Source organism: Pristis pectinata, chromosome 7 (genome assembly GCF_009764475.1).
Source record: "Pristis pectinata isolate sPriPec2 chromosome 7, sPriPec2.1.pri, whole genome shotgun sequence".
Lineage (NCBI taxonomy): Eukaryota > Metazoa > Chordata > Chondrichthyes > Rhinopristiformes > Pristidae > Pristis > Pristis pectinata.
Window position 1 is genome coordinate 39,697,535 of NC_067411.1, and position 25,330 is coordinate 39,722,864.

The following is a 25,330-nucleotide window of genomic DNA, read 5'->3' on the forward strand; positions in this document are numbered from 1 at the left end:
CAACAGAGAGAAATACCTGTGAGATGCTTAGATAAGTAATAGTTGATTTAAACTTTTTAATTTTTTAAATGTACTTATACGTTTTAAATGCTTTTGGGTTTTAACAGTTTGAATACATTTTAATAGTTTTTAATCGCAGCATAGTGGTTCAGTAGGTAGGGCTGCTGCCTCACAGCTTCAGTGACCCAGCTTCAATCCTGACCTCTGGTGCTCTTATGTGGAGTTTGCACATTCTCCATGATTGCTTGGGTTCCTCCCAGGTGCTCTGATTTCCTCCCACATCCCAAAGATGTGCTGGTTGGCGGGTTAATTGGCCACTGTAAAGTACCCCTGGTGAAGGTGGATGGTAGGAGAATCAGAAGGGAGAATAGGCATCTGAGAGAGAATAGGTTGGTGGAGAAATGGGATTGCTCTGAGTGCTGGTATAGACTTGTTGGGCTGAATAGCCTTTTTCTATGTCATAAGGAAATATGAGAAATAGATTCACCATAATGCCAACCCCGAATGGATTGCCTACAGAAATGTTTTGAAATTGGCCAAAAATAGATTAAAACAGCACACTGGTTACACAGAGAATCATGCATGAAAATGGGATCTGTGTGGATCCTGTTGGGAACTGGGTGAAGGGCTCACGGTGTGTCTTGCCTTTGCTGTGCTGATCACTGGGAAGGAATTCTACTCATGACAGCCACAGCCTAGCTGCATAAAACACTGCCATGGAGGTGGGAGGGGAGGGGATATGGTGATCTTGTCTGTGTGTGGGGCTCTGTCCTCACATGCTCCAAATGAGTCCCATGCTGTGAGTGGCTCCATGCCACTGTGATTTGCAGAGAATCACCAAAGGGTGGTAGATCAGAACCTGTACTTTGATGTAGTGTATATAATAAGGCTGCAATCAGTGGTGAAGCAACCAGCAAGGAAATTTCTATAATCCTGAACTTTCTACGTTTTCAGAATCTGTCATGGCTGGCAAATCCAACATTTAATGCCCAACCCTATTTGCCGCTGAGAACGTGGTGATGTAGTCCTTCTGGTGAAGGTCATGCAGTGTTGTTGGGTAGTGAGTTCCAAGATACAAACCCAGAGATGATGAAGGACTGGAGATATATTTCCAAATCAGGATGGTGCATAGCATGGAGTGGTGGTGTTCCCATGCTCCTGCAGCCCTTGTCCTGGTGGTGGAGGTCGTGGGTTTGGAAGGGTCTGTCAGATTAGCCTAGACAGGGAATTGCAGTGCATTTTGTAGATTGTACACGCAGCAGCCACTGTGAGCCACTGTGGAGGGAATTAATGTTTAGAGTAGCAGATGGAGTGCCACTTACTTAGAATGCTTTGTCTTGGATGGTGTTGAATCTCTTGAGAGTTGTTGGAACTGCACTCATCCAGCCAAGTGGTGAGTATTCCATTATACACTTGACTTGTATCTTGCAGCTGTTGGAAAGGCGTTGGGGAGTGGGTCACTCACCGCAGCCTCTGATCTGTTCAAGTAGCCACAGTATTAATGTGTCAGGCCCAGTTTCAAGTTAATGATGGCCATTTTAGGACATTGATGGTGGTGGAATTGTTTCAATTGCGCAGGTGTTGCGAATGGAATTGAACATTGTGTGATTATCAGTGAACATCCATACTCTTTACCTAATGATGAAAGAAGATCATAGACGAAGCAACTGAATTGGTAAATTGGTTTATTATTGTCATATGATAGTTGAGCTTAAGACATTGGCCTGGGGAACTCCTGGGGCTGGGATGTCTCCCTAACCACCATAACAAGCATCAAGACTTCAAGCAAGGGAGCGTTTTCCCTTGATGCCCAACGACCTCTGTTTTACCAGAGCTCCATGAAGCCACACTCGGGTCAAATGGTGCCTTGATGTCAAGGGCTGTCGCTCTTACCTAACCTTGAGAATTCAGCTCTTTGGTTCATGTTTGGACCAAGGCAGTGATGAGGTGGGGGCATAGTGAACCTGGAGAAACTCAAATGAGGCATCAGTAAGTAGATTATTGGTGAGCAAGTGCTTCCAGATAGCACTGTCAATGACACCTTCTTTCACTTTACCTATGATTAAGAGCAGACTGATTGGATGGTAATTAACTGGGTTGAATTTGTTTTGCTTTTTATGAACAGGACATATCTGGGGCAATTTTCCACATTGTTGGGTAGATGCCAGTGTTGTAACTGTAGTGAAACAGCTTGGCTGGAATCACAGATAATTCTGGAGCACAGGTTTTCAGTACTATGGCTGGGCTATTTGCTAGCCCCATACCCTTTGTGGTAATCAGTGCTGTCAGCCATTTCTTATATCAAAGTTTTTTTAAATTCAAAATAAACTTTATTCATAATAAAAGACAAACTATATACAATTACAAAACAGTGCAAACCTTTACATTCTTGTACAGGTCATTCATTAGTGTTACCTTTTTATATATATATATATAAAAAACAGCACCAATGCCACACGTGTGGCTCCCTGGAAGCTACCCGGTTCCGTATTTACAACATTTAGGGGCTTTCTCGACCATCCCCGCCCCTCCCCCTGCAGTGGCTGAAGAACCCTAAACTGTAGTCCTTCCCCACCGAGCCTTTGCGTTGGCTGCACACAGCTTTAGTGAGTCCCTCAGCATGTACTTCTGCAGCCTGGAATGTGCCAGCCAGCAGTATTCCCCTACGGACATCTCGCAGTGCTGGAAGACCAACAGGTTTCGGGCAGACTAAAGAGCGTCTTTCACCGAGTTGATGACCTTCCAGCAACAGTTGATGTCCGTCTCTGTGTGTGTCCCCAGGAACAGCCCGTAGATCAGAGAATCCTCTGTTACGCTGCTGCTGGGGATGAACCATGACAAGGATGCTTGCATCTTTTGCCACACCCTCCTCACAAACCTACAGCCCGCAAAGAGGTGGGCGACCGTCTCGTCCCCAGCGCAATCCTCCCGGGGGCAGCGCATGCTGGGAGTGAGGTTCCAACCATACAGGAAGGATCTGACTGGGACGGCCCCTCTCACCGCCAGCCAAGCGAGGTCTTGGTGCTTGTTGGTGAGTTCTGGCAATGAGACATTCTGCTAGATGGTCTGGACAGTCTGCTCAGGGAACCACCCCACAGTATCCATTGAGTCCTTGTCCTGCAGTGCCTGCAGGATGTTCCGTGCTGACCACTGCCTGATGGACTTGTGGTCAAAGGTATTGGTCTGGAAGAATTTTTCCATGAAGGACAGGTCGCGCGGCAGCGTCCAGCTGACTGGGACATTGTGTGGCCATGGGGCCAGGCCCATCCTTCGCAACAGCCGGGACAGGTAGAACCTCGGTACGTAGTGACACTTGGTGCCCACGTACTTGGGTTCCACGCACAGCCTGATGCAGCCACAGACGAAGGTGGTCATCAGCATGAGGGCGACATTGGGGACACCTTTACCCCCATCGTCCAGGGACTTGTGCATGGTGGCCCGTCGGACCCGCTCCATCTTGGATCCCCAGATGAACCGGAAGACGGCACGGGTGATTCCCAAGCCAGATGAGCGAGGAACAGGCCACACCTGCGCCAAGTACAGCAGCCCTGAGAGCACCTCACACCTGATGACCAGGTTCTTCCCAGTTATCGATAGGGAGCGCCGTTCCCACAGTCCCAGTTTCTGCTTCACCTTCCCAATCCGCTCCCGCCAATTTTTGTTGCACGCCCCAGCCCCTCCGAACCAGATCCCCAGCACTTTCAGATAGTCAGGCCTGACAGTGAAGGGGACGATGGATCAGTCAGGCCAGTTGCCGAAGAGCATGGCCTCGCTCTTCGCGTGGTTGACTCTGGCCCCTGATGCCAACTCAGACTGGTTGCAGATGCTGGTCAATCTGTGAACTGACCTTGGGTCCAAGCAGAAGACGGCGACGTCGTCCATGTACAGGGGGGTTTTCATCTGGGTGACCTCACTGCCTGGCAACGTCACCCCTCTGATGCTCTCATCCTTCCTGATGGCTTCGGCAAAGCGTTCTATACACACACGAACAAGACGGGAGAGAGGGCGGCCCTGCCTGACTCCAGACTTGATGGGGAAGCTGTCTGTTTCCCACCCGTTGATTTGGACTGCACTGTGTAGAGCAGTTGGATCCAGTTCCTGATTCCCTCCCCAAAGCCCATTTTGGAGCGCACGTCCAGCATATACGTGTGTGATACCCTGTCGAAGGCCTTCTCCTGGTCCAAGCTGACCAGGCAGATGTTCACCCCTCTGTCCTGTATGTAGGCGATGCTATCCCTGAGCAGCACGAGGCTGTCAAAGATCTTCCTGCCAGGTACAGCACAGGTTTGATCCAGGTGGATCACCTGTCCCAGAGCAGACCTGACCCTGTTGGTGATGGCCTTGGACAGGATCTTATAGTCCACATTCAACAGTGAGATGGGTCTCCAATTTCTGATGTCCGCCCTCTCCCCCTTCTGCTTGTAGATGAGGGTAATGGTGCCCTTCCTCATAGATTCTGACATCCTGCCAGACCGAAGCATAGCATTGTACACTTCCAGCAGGTCCAGGCCCATCCAGTCCCACAGAGCCGAGTACAACTCCACCAGTAAGCCGTCGCTTCTGGGAGTTTTATTCGAATCAAAGGAATGGACGGAGCCAATCAGCTCCTCCAGGGTCAGTGGTTGGTCCAGACTCTCCCGCTTGCTGTCATCTAAGACCTCCGTGGTAGAGGACGGGAAGTTCTGGGAGGTGGTGCTGTCTGTGGCCTTTTTGTCGTACAGACTGGCATAGAAGGATCTGCAGATCCTTACTATGTCCGTCTGCAAGGATGCTACTGAGCCGTCCTCTTCCTTAAGGCTGTGGATCACAGAGCTCCCCCTGTGCACCTTTTGGAAGAAGAAATGTGAGCACGTCTCATCCTGCTCCACGGAGCGAACCCTGGATCGGAAGATAATCTTGGAGGATTCGGAGGCGTGGAGCTGGGCTTGCCGGCTCTTTGCCTCTCAGAATTCCTCCCTCACATTCACCCCCCTCGACTGCAGAAGGAGGAGTTGCTGCAGGTCTGTCTGGAGTTGGCACAGTCCCCTCTGACTCTGTCTTGCTTTCTGGACCCCTCTGCGGATGAAGAACCTCTTGGTGTTCTCCTTTGTTGTTTCCCACCACTGCACAGGGGAGTCAAAGAGGGGTTTCACGGTTCTCCAACCTGCGTAATCCCTCTTTAGTTCCTCCATGCTCTCTGGGGTCAGCAGCTTGACGTTCAACTTCCATGTTCCCCTGCCTGCCTTCTGGTCCTCCTATAGGTGACAGGAGGCCCGAAGGAGACGGTGGTCAGAGAATAACACTGGCGTGACGTCAGTGGATCTGACGTGATTGGCTCCGACATGAACAGGAAGTCGATCCGGGACCAGGCTGAGCTGTCCGAACTCATCCTGGTGTATTGCGGCTGTGCTCCGCCTGCAGGGCTGCTGAAGGCGTCGCACAACTTGGCATCCTTTACCGTTTCCATCAGGAGTCTGGAAGTGCCATCCAGTCTGCTGTTGGCACTGCTGGATCATCCAGTCGCACCGATGATGCAGTTGAAGTCACCGGCCAGAACAACCGGCCGGGACATCGCCAGCAGTGGTGGGAGCTGCTGGAGGACGGCCAGCCGCTCGCTCCACACGGGTGAGGCATACACATTAATTAACCGGAGCGGAGTGTTCTGGTACATCACATCTGCCACGAGGAGCCGCTCCCCCCACCACCTCTCTGACCGGTGATTGAGAAGTTGCACCACCATATCAGAATCCCCAGGCCAGAAACGCAACAATCATTGCCCCCCGACCATACTGACAGTCTGTGGGACCACCATCGCGACCACCTCCGATAGTTGCGGAGGTGTGGTAGCCCGCACTCTTGTAAGAAAGTCACATCTGCCTTTACCTTGGTGAGGAACTGCAAGGCGTTAACACATCGCGCGGTGCTCTTCACACTGCGCACATTTAGAGATGCCAGTTTTATCTCCATGGCTCTTTTGGAGTTCAGTTCCAGTTACACAGTCCATTTTCATTTGTCCTGGGCCCTCATGCCCACAGCTTTGGTGAACTGCCTCACCGATTCTGGGCTTAGATATTGGGAGTGGTCTCCCTCTGGGTGTGGGGTCCCTTGTGGTGGGGCTGGTGGTGCCGCTGGGGGGGGGGGATCTGCCTGTGCCCCTGTTCCTTTCACTGGTGGTCCAGAATCTTTCCTCTCCCTGCTCCCGGTCTCCCAGAGCTGGGGGGCGATGGCCTCTGTGCTGCTCCCGGTCTCCCAGAGCTGGGGGGCGATGGCCTCTGTGCTGCTCCCGGTCTCCCAGAGCTGGGGGGCGATGGCCTCTGTGCTGCTCCCGGTCTCCCAGAGCTGGGGGGGGGCGACAGCTTCTGTGCTGCTCCCGGTCTCCCAGAGCTGGGGGGCGATGGCCTCTGTGCTGCTCCCGGTCTCCCAGAGCTGGGGGGCGATGGCCTCTGTGCTGCTCCCGGTCTCCCAGAGCTGGGGGGCGACAGCCTCTGTGCTGCTCCCGGTCTCCCAGAGCTGGGGGGCGACGGCCTCTGTGCTGCTCCCGGTCTCCCAGAGCTGGGGGGCGACGGCCTCTGTGCTGCTCCCGGTCTCCCAGAGCTGGGGGGCGACGGCCTCTGTGCTGCTCCCGGTCTCCCAGAGCTGGGGGGCGACGGCCTCTGTGCTGCTCCCGGTCTCCCAGAGCTGGGGGGCGATGGCCTCTGTGCTGCTTCTGGTCTTCCTGAGCTGGGGGTCAGCAGGCAGGGTTGTTCCTTCACTTGTTCCTGTCTGTTGGTTCTCTTCCATGTTCTCTCCTCCATTTTGCTGCTTCCTCTGCCTCCGTCGTCAGCTCCTGCTGTTGCTTTCATCCTCTGACGAGGAGAGGTTGCTGGTGTCCACCTGTTGCATTACTCTTTTCTTTCCAGTACCCTGGTTTTCTGTGGCCCATTGTCTCTTGGGTGGTGTCTTTTGTGCCTTCTTCCTCTTCACAGTCTGCCATTCCCTTTCCTGTCCCTCCCCCAGTCCCTCTTCCATTGACTCCTCCTCTTGGGGAGGGGGCTGGGAGTTCACGGCTGGGGGTTGGGAGCTCGAGGCAGTCGGGCTGTCCTCACCCCCTCTGGTCTCGGTCTCTTCTGAGGCCCCCGCGCTGGTGGGGGGTGTGTCAGTGTCCCCTGGGGTGTTGGTGCTGACACTCCCTCTTATTGCCTGTGCGTAGGTACAGGCCTGTTTTGGGCAGGCCTCATAGAGGTGGCCTGCTTCCCCACACAGGTTGCAACGTTTGCTTTCTTGACAATCCTTTGTGTGGTGACCTTCCTGCTTGCAGTTCTTGCAGATGACTGCACTGCACTGGGCCGCCACGTGTCCGGGTTTGTTGCAGTTGCGACACACCCTGGGTTGTCCTGTGTACACCATGTATCCACGGTTCCCTCCGATGGCAAATGCTGAGGGGGGGTGGGTGATGGATCCGTTTGCGTCAACTCTCAACTTGACCTTCACCTGGCGCTTGCTGGTCCAGATCCCAAACAGGTCCTTGATGTCGACGCAGCTCCCTGCTCCATCAACGTACCGAGCCAGGAAGGTGAGGACATCCACCACGGGCACATGTGGGTTAAACATGTGTACAGTTACCACACGTTCCTTCTGGGTGGGAAGGGTGAAGAGAGGCTGCACCTTCAGCAGTGACAGCGGAGCTTCGTTCCCCTTCTCCCGAAAGTCCTCCAGCAGCTTCTGCCATCCCACCGGGTACTTGAGGGTAACGTCGAAGTACCCGTTACCCGTAAAGTCCTGGAGGCAGTAGATATCCTTCGCCTCGAACTTGCACGTATCCAGCAAGACCTTCCTGATGAAGAGGTCCCTTGTGAAAGGGTTCCCATTGCTGAGGTCCTCCACCGTCACTCTGATGGTATTGTGGATTCCTCCTCCCGAAGCGCTCGTCGCTGCCGCCTTCCTGATGTGGTTGCTGAACAGAGGAGTTAGACTGGTTTCCCAGTCAGCATTAGGATCTTCCTCTGTGTCAGCAGGTTAAGCTCTCATCAGGCGGCTGCTTGATCACGAAGAGTCCTCGATATCATCTGCTCAGTGTTGGTGTCTGCAGAGATCTGCCACGATCCGCCACAAATTCGTCCTGGGAGAACCGCCTTTTTGATCACAGTCTCTCCCCTGCCAGCCAGGTAAAAGTGAATCGAATTGATTGAAGACTGGTTTCTGTGATGGTGGGGGATCTCAGCAGGAAACCGAGACCAATCACTCACTCGCCACTTCTGACTGGGTATGATTGCAACTGGTTAGGCCTTGTCTCTATCCCTCACATGCTGGATCCTGCCATCGTTGAAGCTGGGGATATTCTTGGCGCCCCCTCCTCCCACTGGTTGTTCAATTGTCCACCACCATCCACGACTAGGTGCAATAGGAGTGCAGAGCTTCAACCTGATTCATTGGTTGTGCATGCTGTTTAGCATGCAGCTGCATGCCCATCTGCATTATTGATCCCTTGGCGAATAATAATGGTAGAATGAAGGATATACCAGACCATGAGTTACAAATTGTGGTGGTGTACATTTCTGCTGATGATTAGATTAGATTAGTTTATTGTCATATACACCAGCATGCAATGAAATTCCTTACTTTCATGAAGCTCACAGACTAAACTGTGTAAATGGTAATAATAAAAACAATAAGTATATCAATGAACGAAAGGCAGCAGAATGGTTCAATGATTGTTGTGCAATCTGAAGTAGTGCAAAAATAAATGCTGAAGTGACAATAATGGAATAACCGAGAGAGGGAGAATTGAGTCCAAGAACATGGCAGCACCACTGGGAAGGGAGTGTGAAAGATATGATTGGTTCAGAAGTCTTACAGCACTGGGTAGAAGCTGTTCTTGAGTGATTCATGGCACCTTATAAATATCCAGTGCCCCATAGCTAGTTACCCAGAAATGATGACTTGCATGATCTAACTCCATGTGAAATTATTTTTATGCATGATTTATGATTTGAAATGAGGGTGCTAATTGATCCATTTCCTAGGCTTCAATGTTGTGATAATTTGGACAGCTGGCTAAATGGGGGGGGGGGGGGGGGAATGCGTTGCTGGATCCGTTAAACTTTGTCACCATCTATCAGCCGGTTTGTGGTGCCTCATGCCCAGATGATGCCACTATGCTGTAGAATGACCTGTCTACCTGCAGGGCCTCAGCACGGATGATGAAGCTGGCTCTGGACTACAAGTTTGTGACTGAGGAATCATGAAAGGTAAGGACCAAGATCTTCAGGGATGAGCAGTGAGTGCAGGCTCCTCGCCACTGACCACCAGTTCTGGGCCAAAAGAGGTCGATTTAAATGCTCATTAAGTGTAGGACCAATGCTAGCTCATCACGGTTTGAGATTGTCCTGCAGAACAGTAACAATTGTCACCCTACAATCAGTAAATCCTTCTGTTCAGGCCTCTCCCATGTGGTTCTACTTAAATGCTTCTCTGGTTTTCTCTTCCCTGGGAAATTTTCCCTGAATTCCCTACCAGATTTAATTTGTATTATGTTCCTTGGATTTGGACTCGCCCATAAAAAATTGTAGAGCGTTTACAGCATGTTCTATTTCCCTTGGAGTGGGCTCTGCGTAGATACACCACTGGGGCTGGCAGGGTTAGTTCATGAAGTCAAACTACAAAGACCACACTTGTATTACACAAGAGTTGAAGATCAGCAGGTGATCCAATGAGATTTTATGATGATTAAAGGGTTTTGATAGAGCATAGAGAGAGTAACTATTTCTTTGTGAGGGCAGGAGGGTTAATGGAGAACAAAGGGGTGGAAATTTAAGTTAAAGCTAGACTGTCCAAAGGGTGATATTGGGAAGCTGTTCCCCATGTGGGGTGAAGTGGAAATCTGGACTTCTTGCCAGCAAAATGTTGAGCCCTGGGTCAACTGAGACTTTCTGAGCTGAATTTGATTGATTTATATTTTGTTAGATGAAGGTGGATCCAAAGCAGGCAGATTGGAGTCAAAATGCAATAAACCATGATGTACTTGGTTGGGGGGAACAGGCCCCAATGACTGAATGGGAGTCCTTAACCTTTTTAAGTAATGAATGTTTTTTGGAACTTGCAGATTTTTTAACTGCCAAAATTATTTCCATTTCTCTGAAAGTTAACTTAAAGTCCAAGGAACATGATGACAATGTGTCTTTAATTGGCATCCATACCTCTAATTAATCACGGGGAAAATTAGCCAGTGTTCCTACTTCTGATCATAGTTTCATCTTTCCCTGTCAAAATCAACAGCAAGCATGCAATTGGACTTGGTCAATGTGTCTCACCCTGTGGTGCAGAATAGATGTCAGCTTTCCTCATCTGTTAGTACATGATTGTCATTGTGCGTGAGGTTACAGAGGGTTACCAGAATTCATGGAACAGTAACACATGAATCACTGCCTTTGGAACAGGAGATGAGAGGACTGAAGGAGGAGAATTGTCAGCTTACAGTAATATTCTTATGCCGTTTAAATTAATCTAAGCTGTTACTGATGTAAATTAAAATGAGGAACACATGTCTGTGATTACACTTCTGCCTCATAATAATGATGAACAATGAATTTGAGCACCTATTCACTGAGTGTGGGCTAGTATATGGGATACTCACCAGATGGCAGGGCAGTTTCAGCGACTGGTTTAAGTCCCCAAACCTTTGACCCAGCAGCATGGTGGAACAGTCCTCAGCACAAGAATTGCATTGGTTCTACATGGCATCTCACCTCCATCTTCTCATTAGAACCTAAGGATTGGCAATAAATATTGGCCTTGCCACACAACTTGTCTAACAGATTCAAATTTATTCCTGGAATTTCTACAAAGCCGCATTAAGAAGGTGGCTCTCAAGGGTTCAAGAAGGTGACTCTCAAGGGCAATTAAGGGTGGGCAATAAATACTAGCCTTGCCAGCAATGCCCACATCCCAAAATATGAATAAATAATAAAAGAAAATCAGTCAGCCTGATTCTTGTTGGATGAATTAGAACAGTCCTGCTTGTGAATCTTGGGTGGGAGATGGATACAGAGATTGGGTGACTGTGAGGATGGAGGCTGTGGAGAGAAGGAAATGATGTCTGCAACAGAGTGGGAGACAATGACCTGATTGTCAGTGGTGTGGTCATTGTCTAGAAGGTGGTATGAGGAGGTCTCTGAGAGCTGACGTTTGGTTTCTGTGAGATAGAGGTGTTTGCTGAACCACAGAGGCATCATCCTTTTTGGAAGGTTAGATGTTGATATTAGGGTTGGTTCTTAGTGAACAGAGCTGTAAGATAGGAAGAGGGTTTGCTTAGAGTGAGTAAGGAGAATTGGAAAATAAAGGTATTCAATGCCCCATCAGCAGTTAGCAATGAATAGGTTTAGAGAGGGTAAGAGGCTGGAGGGAGATGGATTGGGAATTCTGAAGACTGGTCTGTAATCTGGAGTGAAGAGTCCTGGCCAAAGCAATGGTCATGGAAATGAAGGCAGCAGAAGATTTCAACATCAGAATTCATGAAAATGAGGATGTAGGGGTACAAAGGTGTTTGTTCGGGATCTGAGAGGGGAAGATCAGAAGAGATAATGAAAATAAAATAGGCAGTGGGACTTGGGGAGAGATGGGGTGAGAGTAAAGCAAAGAGGGAGAAAGATCAGGAGGGGTATTGGAATTCAACAGTTTGTGATCTTTTATGTCTGAAAGGAAGGAAAAAGGTGTTCTGATGCAGCGTCAAATGTAGCTAAGAATGAAGTGGAACTGCAGACCACAAAGGCTTTGAGATAGAGTGAATTGGTTCTGCAGAGAGAGCTCAAGAGCATGGTGGTGCTGGTGTTTGGCAGTAAGCCTGGACCACTGAATGTGATGAGAACAGTGCCTGGATAGTATGAACATACCTGTGATCCTCGGTGGTTCTAAATTGTGAATCAATTGGATTCCACGTGGGATGAGTTGGAGCCAGAGACACTTGCTGAGGAACAATGTGGCTGTGAAAGTAAATTTTGGTCAACACCTTATAGAAGACAAGAAGGGAAACATAAAAACCACTGAGGGTGAACAAGGCAAAAGAGCCAGATGGAAGTCCCTTTGGAGAGAGGATCAGGACTTCTTCAAGGCTGGTATTCCTGGAAGTGAAGTGGCAAAGGAAAATCAAAAGAAAAGCAGATGCTGGAAATCTGTGAAAAACAGAAAATGCTAGAAGTGAGGTGACAAGAAGTTGATGAAGTCATCAGACGGCATGTTCCAGGTCAAATTAATTTACTGTGTAAAATCTATACTTCATCTCCCCTCTGATACTATTGTCAATCAGCTTAAATCTATGTCGTGTGGTTACAGACCCTTCTGCCATGAGAAATAGTTTCTTCTTATTTACCTTGTCAAAGTTCTTCATGACTTTATAAACCTCTGCTAACTCTCCCTCTGGCATTCTCTGCTATAGGGAGACAACCCCAATCTCTCCTAATAACTGAAGTCCCTTCTCCCTTGTACTATTGTAGTAAATCTCCTCTGCACTTTCTCTAAGACCTTAATATTTGTAATGAGTACAGCCTTGATTAGTGGAATGCTTTCTTTTGGAGAATAACAAATGTTGTTCCATTTTTTTTCCTTCATGTAAACAGAACAACAAATTTTAGAATACTGAAACATCCTTCAGCCCAACTGATTCATGCTCCACATGAGCCTCCTCCCACCCTCTTTATCTCTCTATCAAAATATCCTTCTGTTTCTATTTTCCTCATGTGATAGACTCATAGAGTCATACAGCATGGAAACAGGCCATGCGGCCCACTACGTCCGTGCTAATCAGTGGGCACCCACCTGTATTAATTCTGTCTTCCAGTACTTGGCCCATAGCGTTCTATGCCCCTGCAATTCAAGTGTTATCTTCACTGCAGCCATATCAAGCCCTGGTTGGACCACAACTGGAACATATGAGTTATTCCGAGCACTTTAGGAAGGTCTGTTGTCTTGGAGTAAGCCCAGTATCAATTTACCAAGGTGGTACCGGGAATCGAAGGATTAAGTTACAAAGAGAGATTACAAAAATAGGTATCCAGCGAGTTAAAGGTGATTTGATCAAAGCCTATGGGAAGGTCTCTGCTTCATATGATATAGTTAATAATGCCAATGCTGGAACCAGTAGTGAGGATCAGAGAGTTCCATTGCAGAAAAACATTCTAGTATCATGATTCTATGTAAAATAGTACGATGAAGGTGTATTATGTATTTTGATTATCTGAGTTACCTTTGAACTTGGGGAGACGTTAAGTTGTATTTTATTATGTTCTGGGAACTTCCAGCCTTACACAGATGCTGCACCCACAGCCTCATCACAACTCCCTCCATATCCTTTTCCCTGCCCACCCCGGTCCAATGGTTCCATTATCAGGAGAAGGTAGTGCTACTTTGGAAAAACTGCACTTCAGGTGTGTTTGCCTCTTATTCAAGACTGCTTTCACAAGTTACATTCTTTACAAGATGTATGATGTCCTGTTCAGACATCTCTTCTCGGTTCAGTGATCACATTAACAGTATACAATAAACTATACGTTCTTTGCTGGAAGGTATGGTTGGAAGAACGTGTACTGTATCTCTTTGCATGATTATTCTCACATCTCACCTGATCTCTTCCAATCATGAACTCTAGCATAAAACAGACGCTGCTTGAAAAACTCAGCAGGTGTGGCAGCAACTGTGGAGAAAGGTCTCTCTCCACATGATCTGCCTATGATTTGCATAACTTGCAGTATTTTTTTCTTTCAAGATTTGAGGCATTAGCTTGATCCCAGCCTTGTGCAGTCAGGAATTCACCTACATTTGCCCAGTCGTTAGAGAGGAGCTATTTCCTCTCATGAGGAAGTCCAGAACAAGCAGGCACAGCCTTTGAATTAGAGACATAAGCTAATCAATTGGGGGAACAGAGTACAATGACCTCCTCCTAACCCTGTGTTCTTCTATTCCTTTTTTTTACCTCCCCCAATGAAGGAGTGACCTTTTTCCTGAATTCACCCATTGAGAGCACAGTAGATTCGAGTAATGCAACATGTGGAATTAATTGGTTTTGGGAGTATATTGGAGCAACCAGACTGCACAACAAAATACAAGGTTGGGATATTTGTCAGGTGCGACATTCCATCGGTACAGTATGATAGTTTACCTGTTATCCAGAGACATGGACAACTGTGGTGGTTGGGAATCTGAATTTGTTTAGATAAATAAATGTACTGTAGCGGCTGCTACTGCAATGTGAAAACAAGACACTAGTCAATGGGTTTCGGAGCAAGAACTGGTTTATTTTCCCGCCTTGCGCGGGCCTTTTAAGAGAGACTGTTCCCGCCCACTGAAAACAGAAATGACGTACGTGCTACGTGATCAAACCTTTCCCGTGTGCGGGTTCTCCCTGTCGCTCGGGGAAGAGGAAGGCCCACTGCTATCTTGGGCCTCGCCGCTCCGACGATGTGCGACCCGACTGCTGAGCCGGTTCACTTGCTCGGACGGTGGGTCGCTAGACAACCCCCCCCCCCCGAACCGGCGATACGGTCCCCAAGGTCCGCAGGCTGTGTTAGCCGTTGCTTAGGAGGTCGGCCTCTGCGTCGCAGTGCTGGAACCTCGACCGGTTGTTGTAGATCTAAACGGGCCGGTTTGAGGCGGTCCGTCGTGAAGACCTCTTCCTTGCCCCCAATGTCCAAAATAAAGGTGGACCCATTATTCCTGATGACTCGGAACAGCTCCTCTTATGGTCGCTGCAACGGTGCCCGAGGTGTGCCCCTGCGAACGAAAACGAACTTACAGTCTCGTAGTTCCTTGGGCTCACAGGATGGGGCTTGACTATGCCGCGAAGTGGGAATCGGTGCTAAGTTGCCGAGCCTCTCGTGCAGTCTTTCCAGGACTGCTGTGGGTTGTTCCTCTTGGCCCCGAAGGGCGGGTATGAAATCTCCTGGGACGACCAGGGGCACCCCGTACATGAGTTTGGCTGACGAAGCGTGGAGGTCTTCCTTGGGGGCAGTGCGTATGTTGAGCAGGACCCAAGGCAGTTTGTCGAGCCAGTTAGGACCCTTCAGGCGGGCCATCAAGGCTGATTTTAGATAGCGGTGGAAATGTACCACTAACCTGTTTGATTGAGGGTGGTAGGCCGTGGTGGTGTGCAGCTGTGGTAGTCGCCGCAGGGCCTCCACCCGCCAGTGGCTTTGGGGACCATGTGCAGGGGGGAGGCCCAGGGGCTGTCTGACCTGCGAACGATCCCCAGCTCCTCCATGCGACGAAGGTAGTCGTCGTGCTCGGGCATGAAAGGGTGGCCCTGTGGTAATGATGTGGTGCCACACCCCGTGTTTGGGCATAGAATTTGTAAACTGAGGTGCCAAAACTGATGGGAACTCGGCTAGGAGCTTGGTGAACTCATTGCCAGACAGGGAAACGGAGTCCAGGCGCAGGGCTGGTAGGCTGGCTTCTCCCAGGGGGTAGGTTTGGAAAGTTCTGGAGTGGACTAGCTGCTTCTCTCGCAGGTCGACTAACAGGTTGTGGGCCCGAAGGAAATCGGCTCCTAGGAGTGATCGGGCAAGGGTAAAGGTCCAGGTAAAACGGCTGTCGCCGAATTGTAATTGAAGTGTACGGGTACCGAAAGTCCGTATCGTTGTGTCGTTCGCGGCATTGAGTACAGGACCTTGTTGCCTGTTACGAGTGTCACGGCCGGTCGGGGGCAAAATACTGATCTCTGCTCCAGTATCGACGAGGAAACGCTGCCTGGACTGCTTGTCCCAAACGAATAGGAGGTTGTGTCGGCGGCCAGCCATTGTAGCCGTCAGCGGTGGCTGGCCCTGGCGTTTCCCTGAAACCTTGCAGGGTGGGCGGCATCAACGGGCCTCTGCTCCCCACCTCTGATGGTAGAAACACAGCTGGTCGCCAGTGTCATCATCTGTGTTTCTGGGGTGTGGTCGCTCGGTTGCTGGGACTGGTTTAGGCAGGCGTTGGGCTCGCGGCCTGGCGATTTGGCCGACGGATGAACCACTCTCGCGTTTAGCCTTCCACAGGACATTTGCCCGGGCAGCTACCTCACGTGGGTTGCTGAAATCGGCGTCGGCCAACAGCAGGTGAATGTCATCGGGTAATTGTTCGAGGAAGGCCTGTTTGAACATTAGGCAGGGCTTGTGTCCCTCAGCCAATGCCAGCATCTCATTCATTAGGACGGATGGGGATCTGTCCCCCAGGCCATTGAGATAAAGCAGGCGGGCGGCGCGCTCGCGACGGGAGAGGCCGAAGGTCCGAATCAGAAGGTCTTTGAAAGCTGGGTACTTATCCTCCTCCGGAGGCGACTGGATGAAGTCTCCGACCTGGGCGGCTGTCTCCTGGTCCAGAGAGCTGACCACATGGTAGTACTTTGTGGAGTCGGAGGTGATCTGCCGAAGGTGGAATTGTGCTTCGGCCTGGTCGAACCAGACGCTGGGACGAAGCGTCCAAAAGGTGGGCAGCTTGAGTGCCACTGTGTTGGCTGCTGCGTTGTCATCCATTGTGCGGGTCCAAAATCCGTTCGGACCGTCGGGGTCACCAATGTAGCGGCTGCTACTGTGATGTGAAAACAAGACACTAGTCGATGGGTTTCAGAACAAGAACTGGTTTATTTTCCCACCTTGCGCGGGCCTTTTAAGAGAGACTGTTCCCGCCCACCGAAAACGGAAATGACGTATACGCTACGTCATCAAACCTTTCCCGCGCGCGGGTTCTCCCTGTCGCTCGGGGAAGATGAAGGCCCAATGCCATCTTGGACCTCGCTGCTCCGACGACGCGCGACCTGACCACCGAGCCCGTTCGCTTGCTCGGACGGTGAGTCGCTACAGTACAATAAAAAGCTAGTGAAACTGTGATCCATGCATTGATTGTTCTGTTGTAAAATCCCATCTAGTTCATCAATGTCTTTCAAGGAAGGAATGCTCTATCATTACTGCATCAAATTATACGTGACTCCAGATCTTCAGTTGACTCATAACTGAAGAGCTTGATTCACAAGTAATGAGGGCTGGATTTCCAGCAATATCCAATCACAAGATACGGCAACCAAAAATATGGAATATTGAGGGAAAACCCATTTTTATTTCCATGTAGGATTAAATTTTGTTGAGAAAGTGAAAAAAAATTACACCCAGCTTTTCTTCAAAACTTTCTGTGGTCCAGGCAAAAAGGTCTTTTGAAATACAGTATGGAAAATTACATATTCATACAAACAGATGTCAGCCATGCATACCTTATACAACATTTCATAATTTTTGTTTTGTTAATTGCTTTACATTTTTTCTTTAAATTCCCCAGGTTTCTGGAAACAACATACACTTATGACTTCTCTCCGCCTTACCATTATACTCCGAGTTCTGTAAGTTTGAAGCAATTCCTGCAAATTTTGTTCCTTATATTAATAACTTTCTTGTGAATGTTTGCTAAATATAGGAATTTATTTTTCCATATGTCACCCTGTTGGTTATCTTGGCATCTGTTTGAACTACTGTGCTTAATAGCTAGCAGAAACTGGCCACCGTCATCTGTCAGACCACTATGACACAAGTGATTAGGCACCTCTGTAATCTTTTCCATCTCAGCATTGCCAAATGGAATTTTTTATGCTTAAAAGCTAAAAAGAAAAGGAAACTACTGTACTGTACCACTATATTCCTTTGAACCTGGTTAATCTTACTGTGCCAGTGCTGCTTTGGATAGACAGGCCTTTTTTTTAATCCACATAAAATTATTGTTCCATCCAGTTTTGTTTCTGCTCCTTGTAAATGTAAAGCCTCTTGGGTCACATGACTGTTAACTATCTCATGACAATCAATGAAACATTGTCAGTACACTTGTTGAACAAGAATCCTAAACTCACATTGAAGCTGTGACTTGATAGGAAGCACCCTCATCTCTGAATTAGAATGCTCATGGGTTCAAGACCCACTCTAGAACAGTACAAACCCAGGGGAGCCTCTCATCGCAGCAGGGAGCAAAGACTGAGTCTTTGCAAGTATATTCTTTTTGACAAGATGTTTAATTTGAGGTCCAACCTGGATGTAAAAGATCCCATGGCAATTTTTTGAATAACAGAGAAGTGTTCCTTAGTTAAAAAAAAACAAACTGCTAGAGGAACTCAGTGGGTCTGGTATTGTCTGTGGAGGGAAATGGACAGTTGATGTTTCGGGTCGAGACACTTCATCTGGACTGCTTTTTTTTAAGTTCAGTGGGGCAAGAGCAGGCAGAAACAATGGGCCTTCCAGGGCTGTCCTGTTTGTGAGTCTTGGGTAGGAGATAGAAAGGGCAATACGGGGTTGGGGAACTGTCAAGTTGGAGGCTGAGTGTCTGAGCCAAGTGGACTGATGGATTGAAGCTCCTTCCAGACTTGGTTTCTGTCCTGCAGACCCTTCCACCACCTTCAATTTCCCATTGATTTTGTCATCAGTTTATTTCCTTGCCCTCCTGGCTTTTGGAAATTTTAACAAATGCCCCTGAAAACTTGAAGAAAAATATTTAACTAATGTGGTTACATCTCCCTTGGTGTTCCTTGGGGTTGAAGATAACTTGCTCCTACTCCAGTATTGTGAGGAGTGGAAGATGGTCACTGTTGTACACCAGTGGTCATGACAGAGCAAGGTCTAGGCCCAATGGCAAGGAAATCCAAGACAATCAAAGACTAGCCTCTATCACATTGACTTAGCGCATGCAAATATGTGCACGTGTGCACACAAGCATACACACACACGTTGACACAAACACACATTCTTGCCATACCTTGGGCCCACTTCCTCACCCTCCCCAACCTAATCTGTCTACGCTTCCCCTAATCTTCCCTTCCTCAGTCCACTTCCTTAACCCTCTCTCTGTCACCCACCTTCTTTGTCCCCTCTCCCTCAGACCTCACTTCCTTCAACCCCCATAGCCCTCTCTCTCAGACCCTCCATCCCCACTTCACTCTCCACCCACAATCTCTGATTCCTCAAACTGCCCTTCACTTCCTTCTTCTATCTTAGACCTCTCTTTGCTCACCTCCTTCCCTCAGATCCCTCACACTGTCCTTCAATCAGTCCCCTCTGTCTTAGACTCCTCAAACCCCCTTCTCTCATTCACCTTTGCCTCAGATTGTTTTTGCTCACCCCTTCCTCTCAGTCTCCTCCAATTGCCCTTTGCTCACCCCTCCCCCTCAGACACCTCAAAGTAAACACAATAATATTTGCAAATGTCGCAACACCAGAATGTCACACCATTGAAGGTTGGTACAGGAATAGGAAGAGGCCATTTAGCAACTCCCCACCCCACCCAAAACTGTTCCAACACGCAGTTAGATCCTGGCTAATTCAATCTACCTGTCTTAATTCTATGACTCCTAATACCCTTTGCCTGACTGTCAATCTAACAAACCTCAGCAGCCGGCACGGTAGCGTAGCGGTTAGCACGACGCTATTACAGCGCCAGCAATCGGGGTTCGATTCCCGTCACTGTCTGTAAGGAGTTTGTACGTTCTCTCGTGTCTGTGTGGGTTTCCTCTGGGTGCTCCGGTTTCCTCCCACATTGCAAAGACGTACGGGTAGGTTAATTTGGGTTTAAAATGGGTGGCGCGGAGTCATTGGGCCGGAAGGGCCTGTTACCATGCTGTAAATAAAATTAAAAAAAAGAGTTCCAGGTTTCCACAACTCTTTGCATGCAGTTGTGCTTCCTAACATCCCTCCTGAATGACCTGGCACAGGTTTTAAAAATTATGCCTTTTTATGCCCACCACCCATCCATCCCACATCACCAGAGGAAATATTTTCTCACTGTCAACTCTGTTACATTCTGAGATTATTTTAAACAGTTTGATGAGATTATTCCTTAATCTCCAATATCTGAGGGATTGCTATTTAGTCTATGGAATCTGTCTTTGTAAATCAACCCTTTTATCTCCAGTATCATCCTGGTCAACCTGTGGCATGATAGAAGAATAGTGTCATTATTATATTGCTGAGCATTTATTTTGCCGTGCAGGCATTGATGAAGTCAAAACACACAAAGAGCCGGCCACCAAGTTCTTTTTCTGTCTCTGAAAGTGGCAGGCACTCTTGAGGCTCATAAGTAGACAAAGTTAACAGACAGGATATGATCATTTGGCCCACTGAGTCTTCCATCTACCTCTTGATAGATGAAGCATCCGGACTAAAGATTCCTACCCCTCCAGCTCTGCTGGTTGTGCATTGTGTCACTATTGGAGATATTAATGGCATGGGAAGGCAATAAATCCCCAGGTCCTGGTGACCTGCATCCAAGGATCTTAAAGGATATTGCTCTGAAGATAGTGGATGCACATCTTACAAAATTCTGCAATTTCAACAACAGTTCCTGCAGATTGGAAGGCACAAATTTAACCCTGGGGTACAGAGGAAACTGGGTGTCCATGTACACGAATCACTGCATGTTAACATATGGGTACAACAAGCAGTTAGAAAGGCAAACAGGATAGTATGTCGGGGGCTTTTGTTGTAAGAGGATTTGGGTACAAGATTAGGGAAGTTTTTCTCCAATTATAAGGGCATTGGTGGGACCACTTCTGGAAATATTGTGTACAGATCTAGTCCCTCTATCTAAGGAAGGATATACCGGTGATGGAGGGAGTGCAGCAAACGTTCAGTAGTTTGATTCCCGGGAAGAGATTAAGCAGACGTATAATCCCTAGAATTTAGAAGAGTGAGACATGATCTCATTGAAGGGTCCAAATTTTTTAAGGGGCTTATCAGGGTAGATGCATGGTTGGTGTTGCCTTTGGCTTTGGATGCTCAGCCACTGATAATACTTGAGAGAAGTCAAAAGATTTTTTGATATTTCCTCCCACATTCCAAAGACGTATGGGTTAGGAAGTTGTGGGCATGCTATGTTGGCGCTGGAAGAGTGGCAACACTTGCGGGCTGCCCCCAGAACACTCTATGCGAAAGATGTATTTCACTGTGTGTTTTGATGTACACGTGACTAATAAAATCTTATCTTATCAAGGGATATAGGGAGAATGCAGAGACTGGTGTTGAGGTAAAAGATCAGCCATGTTCTTATTTAATGGTGAAGCAGGCATGAGGGGCTGAATGGTCTAATCATTCTTCAATTTCTTTTATTTATTTATATTATGATAACTTTTCATTTATTTTCTTACAATATTGGAAGCAGGCCATTCAGCCCATTGAGTCTGTGCCAGCTCTCAGGGCATTCCCATCAGTCCCATTCCCCACTTACTTTCCTGTAACCTATTCTTTCTCATTCACCCATACATCACTCCTCCCCACCCTGCTCCCCAATTCTCTTACCACCAACCTATACTAAGGTGTAACTTAGCCAATTGACTTACCAACCAGCATGTCTTTGAAGAAAACCGTAGCACCAAGAGGAAAGCCATGCCATCACAAAGAGAATGTGCGATCTCCACGCAGACAGGACCTGAGGTCAGGATCGAACCGCATTACTGGAGCTGTTTGGCAGCAGCTATGTTCTTATGTTCTTCTTACATTCTTTCTAGAATTTAGAATACAAAAATAACAATGTTCTCTTTTATTCTCTTTCCTCTCCCTTTCCGCACTCCCTGCAGGAAGAGGTGCCAGAGATAGCTGATTTCAGGAAGTGCCATTCACAGTTTGTGGATAGGGATGATTACCGTCACTGGGGCCGGAACACCTGGCTGGATGAGAGTGGCATTTACCCCAACTCTGAACTCAAGAGAATCCTCTTCCCACCGTCCAACCCAATACCTACTCGCCTGAATTAAATCTCATGAAGACTAATCTGATCAAAAAAAGCTTTTACTATTTTTGCATGCGCCAGACTGTGTTTTAGTTTAGTCACTGTTTTAATATGTTTCTAATAATTTTTGATCATGTATAGAAATTCTTTGCTGACTAAATTATGAAGGCATAACTTACCCCTTCTCACATAGTTAAGAAAATACTTCTACCCTTAGAATTAGTATAATCCACATTCCATTTGATTTCCTAGCGCTTCACCCTCCCCTTCCACCTCCTGCACCCCCTATGAATCTTGGCTTTATGAGTTGGAATGGTCCATGTTGTTTTATTGCTGGTCAGTAACAGTTCTTCAGTAGAGCTTGTTAAAAATTGGATTTAAATTCTGTTGAACAAGCTAAATGGTTTGTAACAATGCCTGCCTCAGTTGTCACTGGTAAATAAATTAAGGTTTGGGTGCCAGAGATATATACTATCTGCTCACTGAATATTGTCCTTACAGTTAGCGATCCTGAGCTTTTTTTTTTGCTCGATTATGTCACTGTCCACCTCCAGTTCCTTCTGAGCTGCCTTTTTGAACTGCTAATTCTCTGGTGAAGGTGTTCCCATTCCAGGGAGTATTGACCCAGGAGATTTTGATCCAGTGATGTTGAACGAATGACTTTCTATAATCATGTCAGGTCACCGTGATTTGGAGCGAAATTAGAGATTTGGAGTGAAACTCGGGCCTGCTGTCTTTGTCCTTCTATGTGTGTGTGTGTGGTTGCGTGGTTAGTAGATGTCTGTATACCCTGTGTATGTGTGGGGCATTGTTTATGCCTCTGTGTTTGCGCATGTGTGTCATTAGTGGATGGTGTGTGGTATTTGTGTGTGTAATTGGTCTGGATGTGTGGTTGGTGGGTGAGTGTATGGGAGGTGCAGTGTTTGTGAGTGTGATGTGAAAATGCAGGCATGCCTTGCTGTCATGTGAATTCAATCATCCCATAATTGAGGAGAGATTTAATTGGGGTGTACAGGTTAGGAGGGGTCCATGCAAGATGGCTATTTTCCTTAGCACAGATGTCAGTAACTTGGGGCCATATATTTAGGGTAATTGGTAGAAGGATTCAAAGGGATTATATAGTTTTCTTTACCCAAAGGGGGGTCTAAAACTCGCTGCCTAAAAGTGTGAAGGATGCAGAAACCATTAGCACATTTAAAAAGAGTACCTGGATGAGCATTTGATGTTTTGTGACCTACAGGGAAATAAATCTAGAGTTGAACAAATTGTTTCTCACCCAGCAGGGATATAATGGGCTAAAAGGCATCCAGTTTGACCATAGGTTTCTGTGAAAGGCCAGTTGTGATCTAGAGCCCTTCTGTTTCATCTCCAATCATCAGCTCTGCTCCAGAAAGAACAAGCAGAACTTCGTCACCCTTCCTTTGGCAAGATTTAAAGGAATGGCTACATTCTTGCTGGGAAGCAATTCATGTGCATTTTTTTTGCATGGTGGCTCTGGGATTGTAGCCTTGAAATCACGGTTCCTCTCTTTACTACAACAAATAATTGGTATCCTATAATTGATTCAGGTCTTGCTCATGACCTCGAGATCCATAAGATACTGACGTGCCTAAGCTTGCTGATGTCTTGAGTCTTGTGAAGCAAAGCAAAAAAACCACCATTTCCTCAGTGGAAAACTTACTTCATTTTTCTGGGTAGCCACTTAATAAGAAAAAGTTCAAGGTACAGAGTTACATCTTTGTTTTGTTAAGGTTAACAGTGGAATTTTTGTACCAAGTCATTTGGGAAAATTCAGCTAAGAGAACATTTTTTGCTTTCTTTTGCATGATGTTCAGCCACACATTTCTCCAACTCTTACCTCTAATAGTTCCCAGATTTCCATCCCTCATGTATTGCCTGGGCCCTTTCCATAAGATTTCCCTCACTGGACCTCCTTTCAGAGGACCATGAAAACCTATTGTCCATCTCTCCTGTTGAAGTTTCCATGAAGGCGCTCATGTGATGTTCTCCTGTGTTAATAATGCCATATAAATGCAAGTTCTTCTCTCTTATGATTTAAGCACGAGCCACTGAAACCAGAGAAGGCTGTTAATGTCATTTGCTCCACGTTTTTGGTGCTTTTTGCCTCCTCTGCCAAAATGTTGATAGATGAGTAAGGGAACAAATATGGGAAGTTGCCCACAGCTTGTGCTGAGCTTCACACAGGGTTCCACTGCTCGCTGTCCATATTTATTTAAACTAGTGTGGCCTGCCTTAAGGGAGAAGGTGTCCTGGAAGTTGCTGGGAAGTCCCATTGTTACTCAGACATTTTCCATCACTTCTCAGATTGAAATGTTTTGGTCTGTAATTTACTGGAAATGTAAACTAAGCTTGGCCAAATAAAAACAATGAGGCAGCTAGGACTTCAGTGAATGACAATGCATCCCCTTAACCAGTAAGATTTAAGGAGTGGGGAAAAAAAACAAATTATGGAGAAAGGAGGTTAATTACAATCTGATCAGGTGCAGAAAGAGAAATAAGGAGAAAGGAAGAAAGGTAGCATTAAAGAGAGGAAGAAAAGAAGGAAACCAAAAAATAATTCTGTCTAATATTTTTACAGTTTCTGATAAACTTACCTTTTATGGGAGTGTAATTGCCCAATTTTGTTTTCTTTCACAGCTGGTAACATTAAATGATATGGAAAGAACACAAGTCAAGCTGTTAAAAACTTAGAGACACAAGAGACTGTAGATGCTGGAATCTGGAGCAACAAACAATCTGCTGGAGGAACTCAGTGGGTCAGGCAGCATCTGGGGAGGGAAATGGGTAGTTTTTTTCCGAAAATAAAATAAATTGTTTCAGGTTGACACCCTTCATCTGGACTGAAAGACAGAGGGGAGACGGCCAGTATAAAGAGGTGAGAGGAAGTAGTGGAGCAAGAGTTGGTAAGCGCTAGGTGGATCCAGATGAGGAGGGGTGATTGGCAGATGGAGGAGGGGGGAGGAGGATGCAGATGTTGCCTGACCTGTTGAGTTCCTCCAGCAGTTTGTTGTTTGCTCCTTAAAAATTTAACTGCACTGCTAATTAACAGCCCGAGCTGAATTGAATTGGCAGCTAATGTGCAAAGTTATGAAACTCATGGTGACATTGAGGCCTTCTCTTTATTTAGCTTCATTTTAAAATTATCAGCACATGGGAGATACCTGTGTTCCTCTCAGTCCTTCTCAATTAGTTGAGAAAACAGATGATTGGGTTGCTAGTTGGATATGTATACCACTAGCTTCATATTGTTAGTTCTGTCTTGATAACTCCCCTGTTGTGTCCAAAATGGAGGAGATATGTTTTGTCTTGATACCCACTGGTCATGCAGGGATACAAGAGAGGTGATCACAAGTCATTTGTAGCAAGTGCCACTACCTATAGAGGTGATGTACACACACTCCTCCAACACTTGTGTCAGATAGAGTTTGACATCTCTGCCCATGAATCCTGAAGTTGGAAACTGGTGGAAGGAATAGGTGTCCAATACCTTCTATGGAGCCTGAAACACCTTCTGGTTCATCCTTTTCTTTCTTCGACGATGCTCAGATAGAGGGATATTCCTAATAGCATCCGATCTCTGAATTTCACCTTCGGTTCATTGGCATCTAAGAAGGTGCAAGTCCCACTCTAGGGATAT

The 25,330-nt window shown here is 47.3% G+C and overlaps 1 protein-coding gene across 1 annotated transcript in view; it reads left to right on the top strand.

The window, feature by feature from the left end:
* The window catches only part of LOC127572724 (cilia- and flagella-associated protein 95-like), a 35,601-nt gene extending 13,687 nt beyond the window's left edge, over positions 1-21,914 (top strand). Inside the window, exons 4-5 of the mRNA XM_052020272.1 lie at positions 17,251-17,311; positions 21,521-21,914. Coding sequence (XP_051876232.1) covers positions 17,251-17,311; positions 21,521-21,697 — 238 coding nt within the window. The 3' untranslated portion in view covers positions 21,698-21,914. The remainder of the gene's footprint in view (positions 1-17,250; positions 17,312-21,520) is intronic.
* The last annotated feature ends 3,416 nt before the right edge of the window (positions 21,915-25,330 follow it).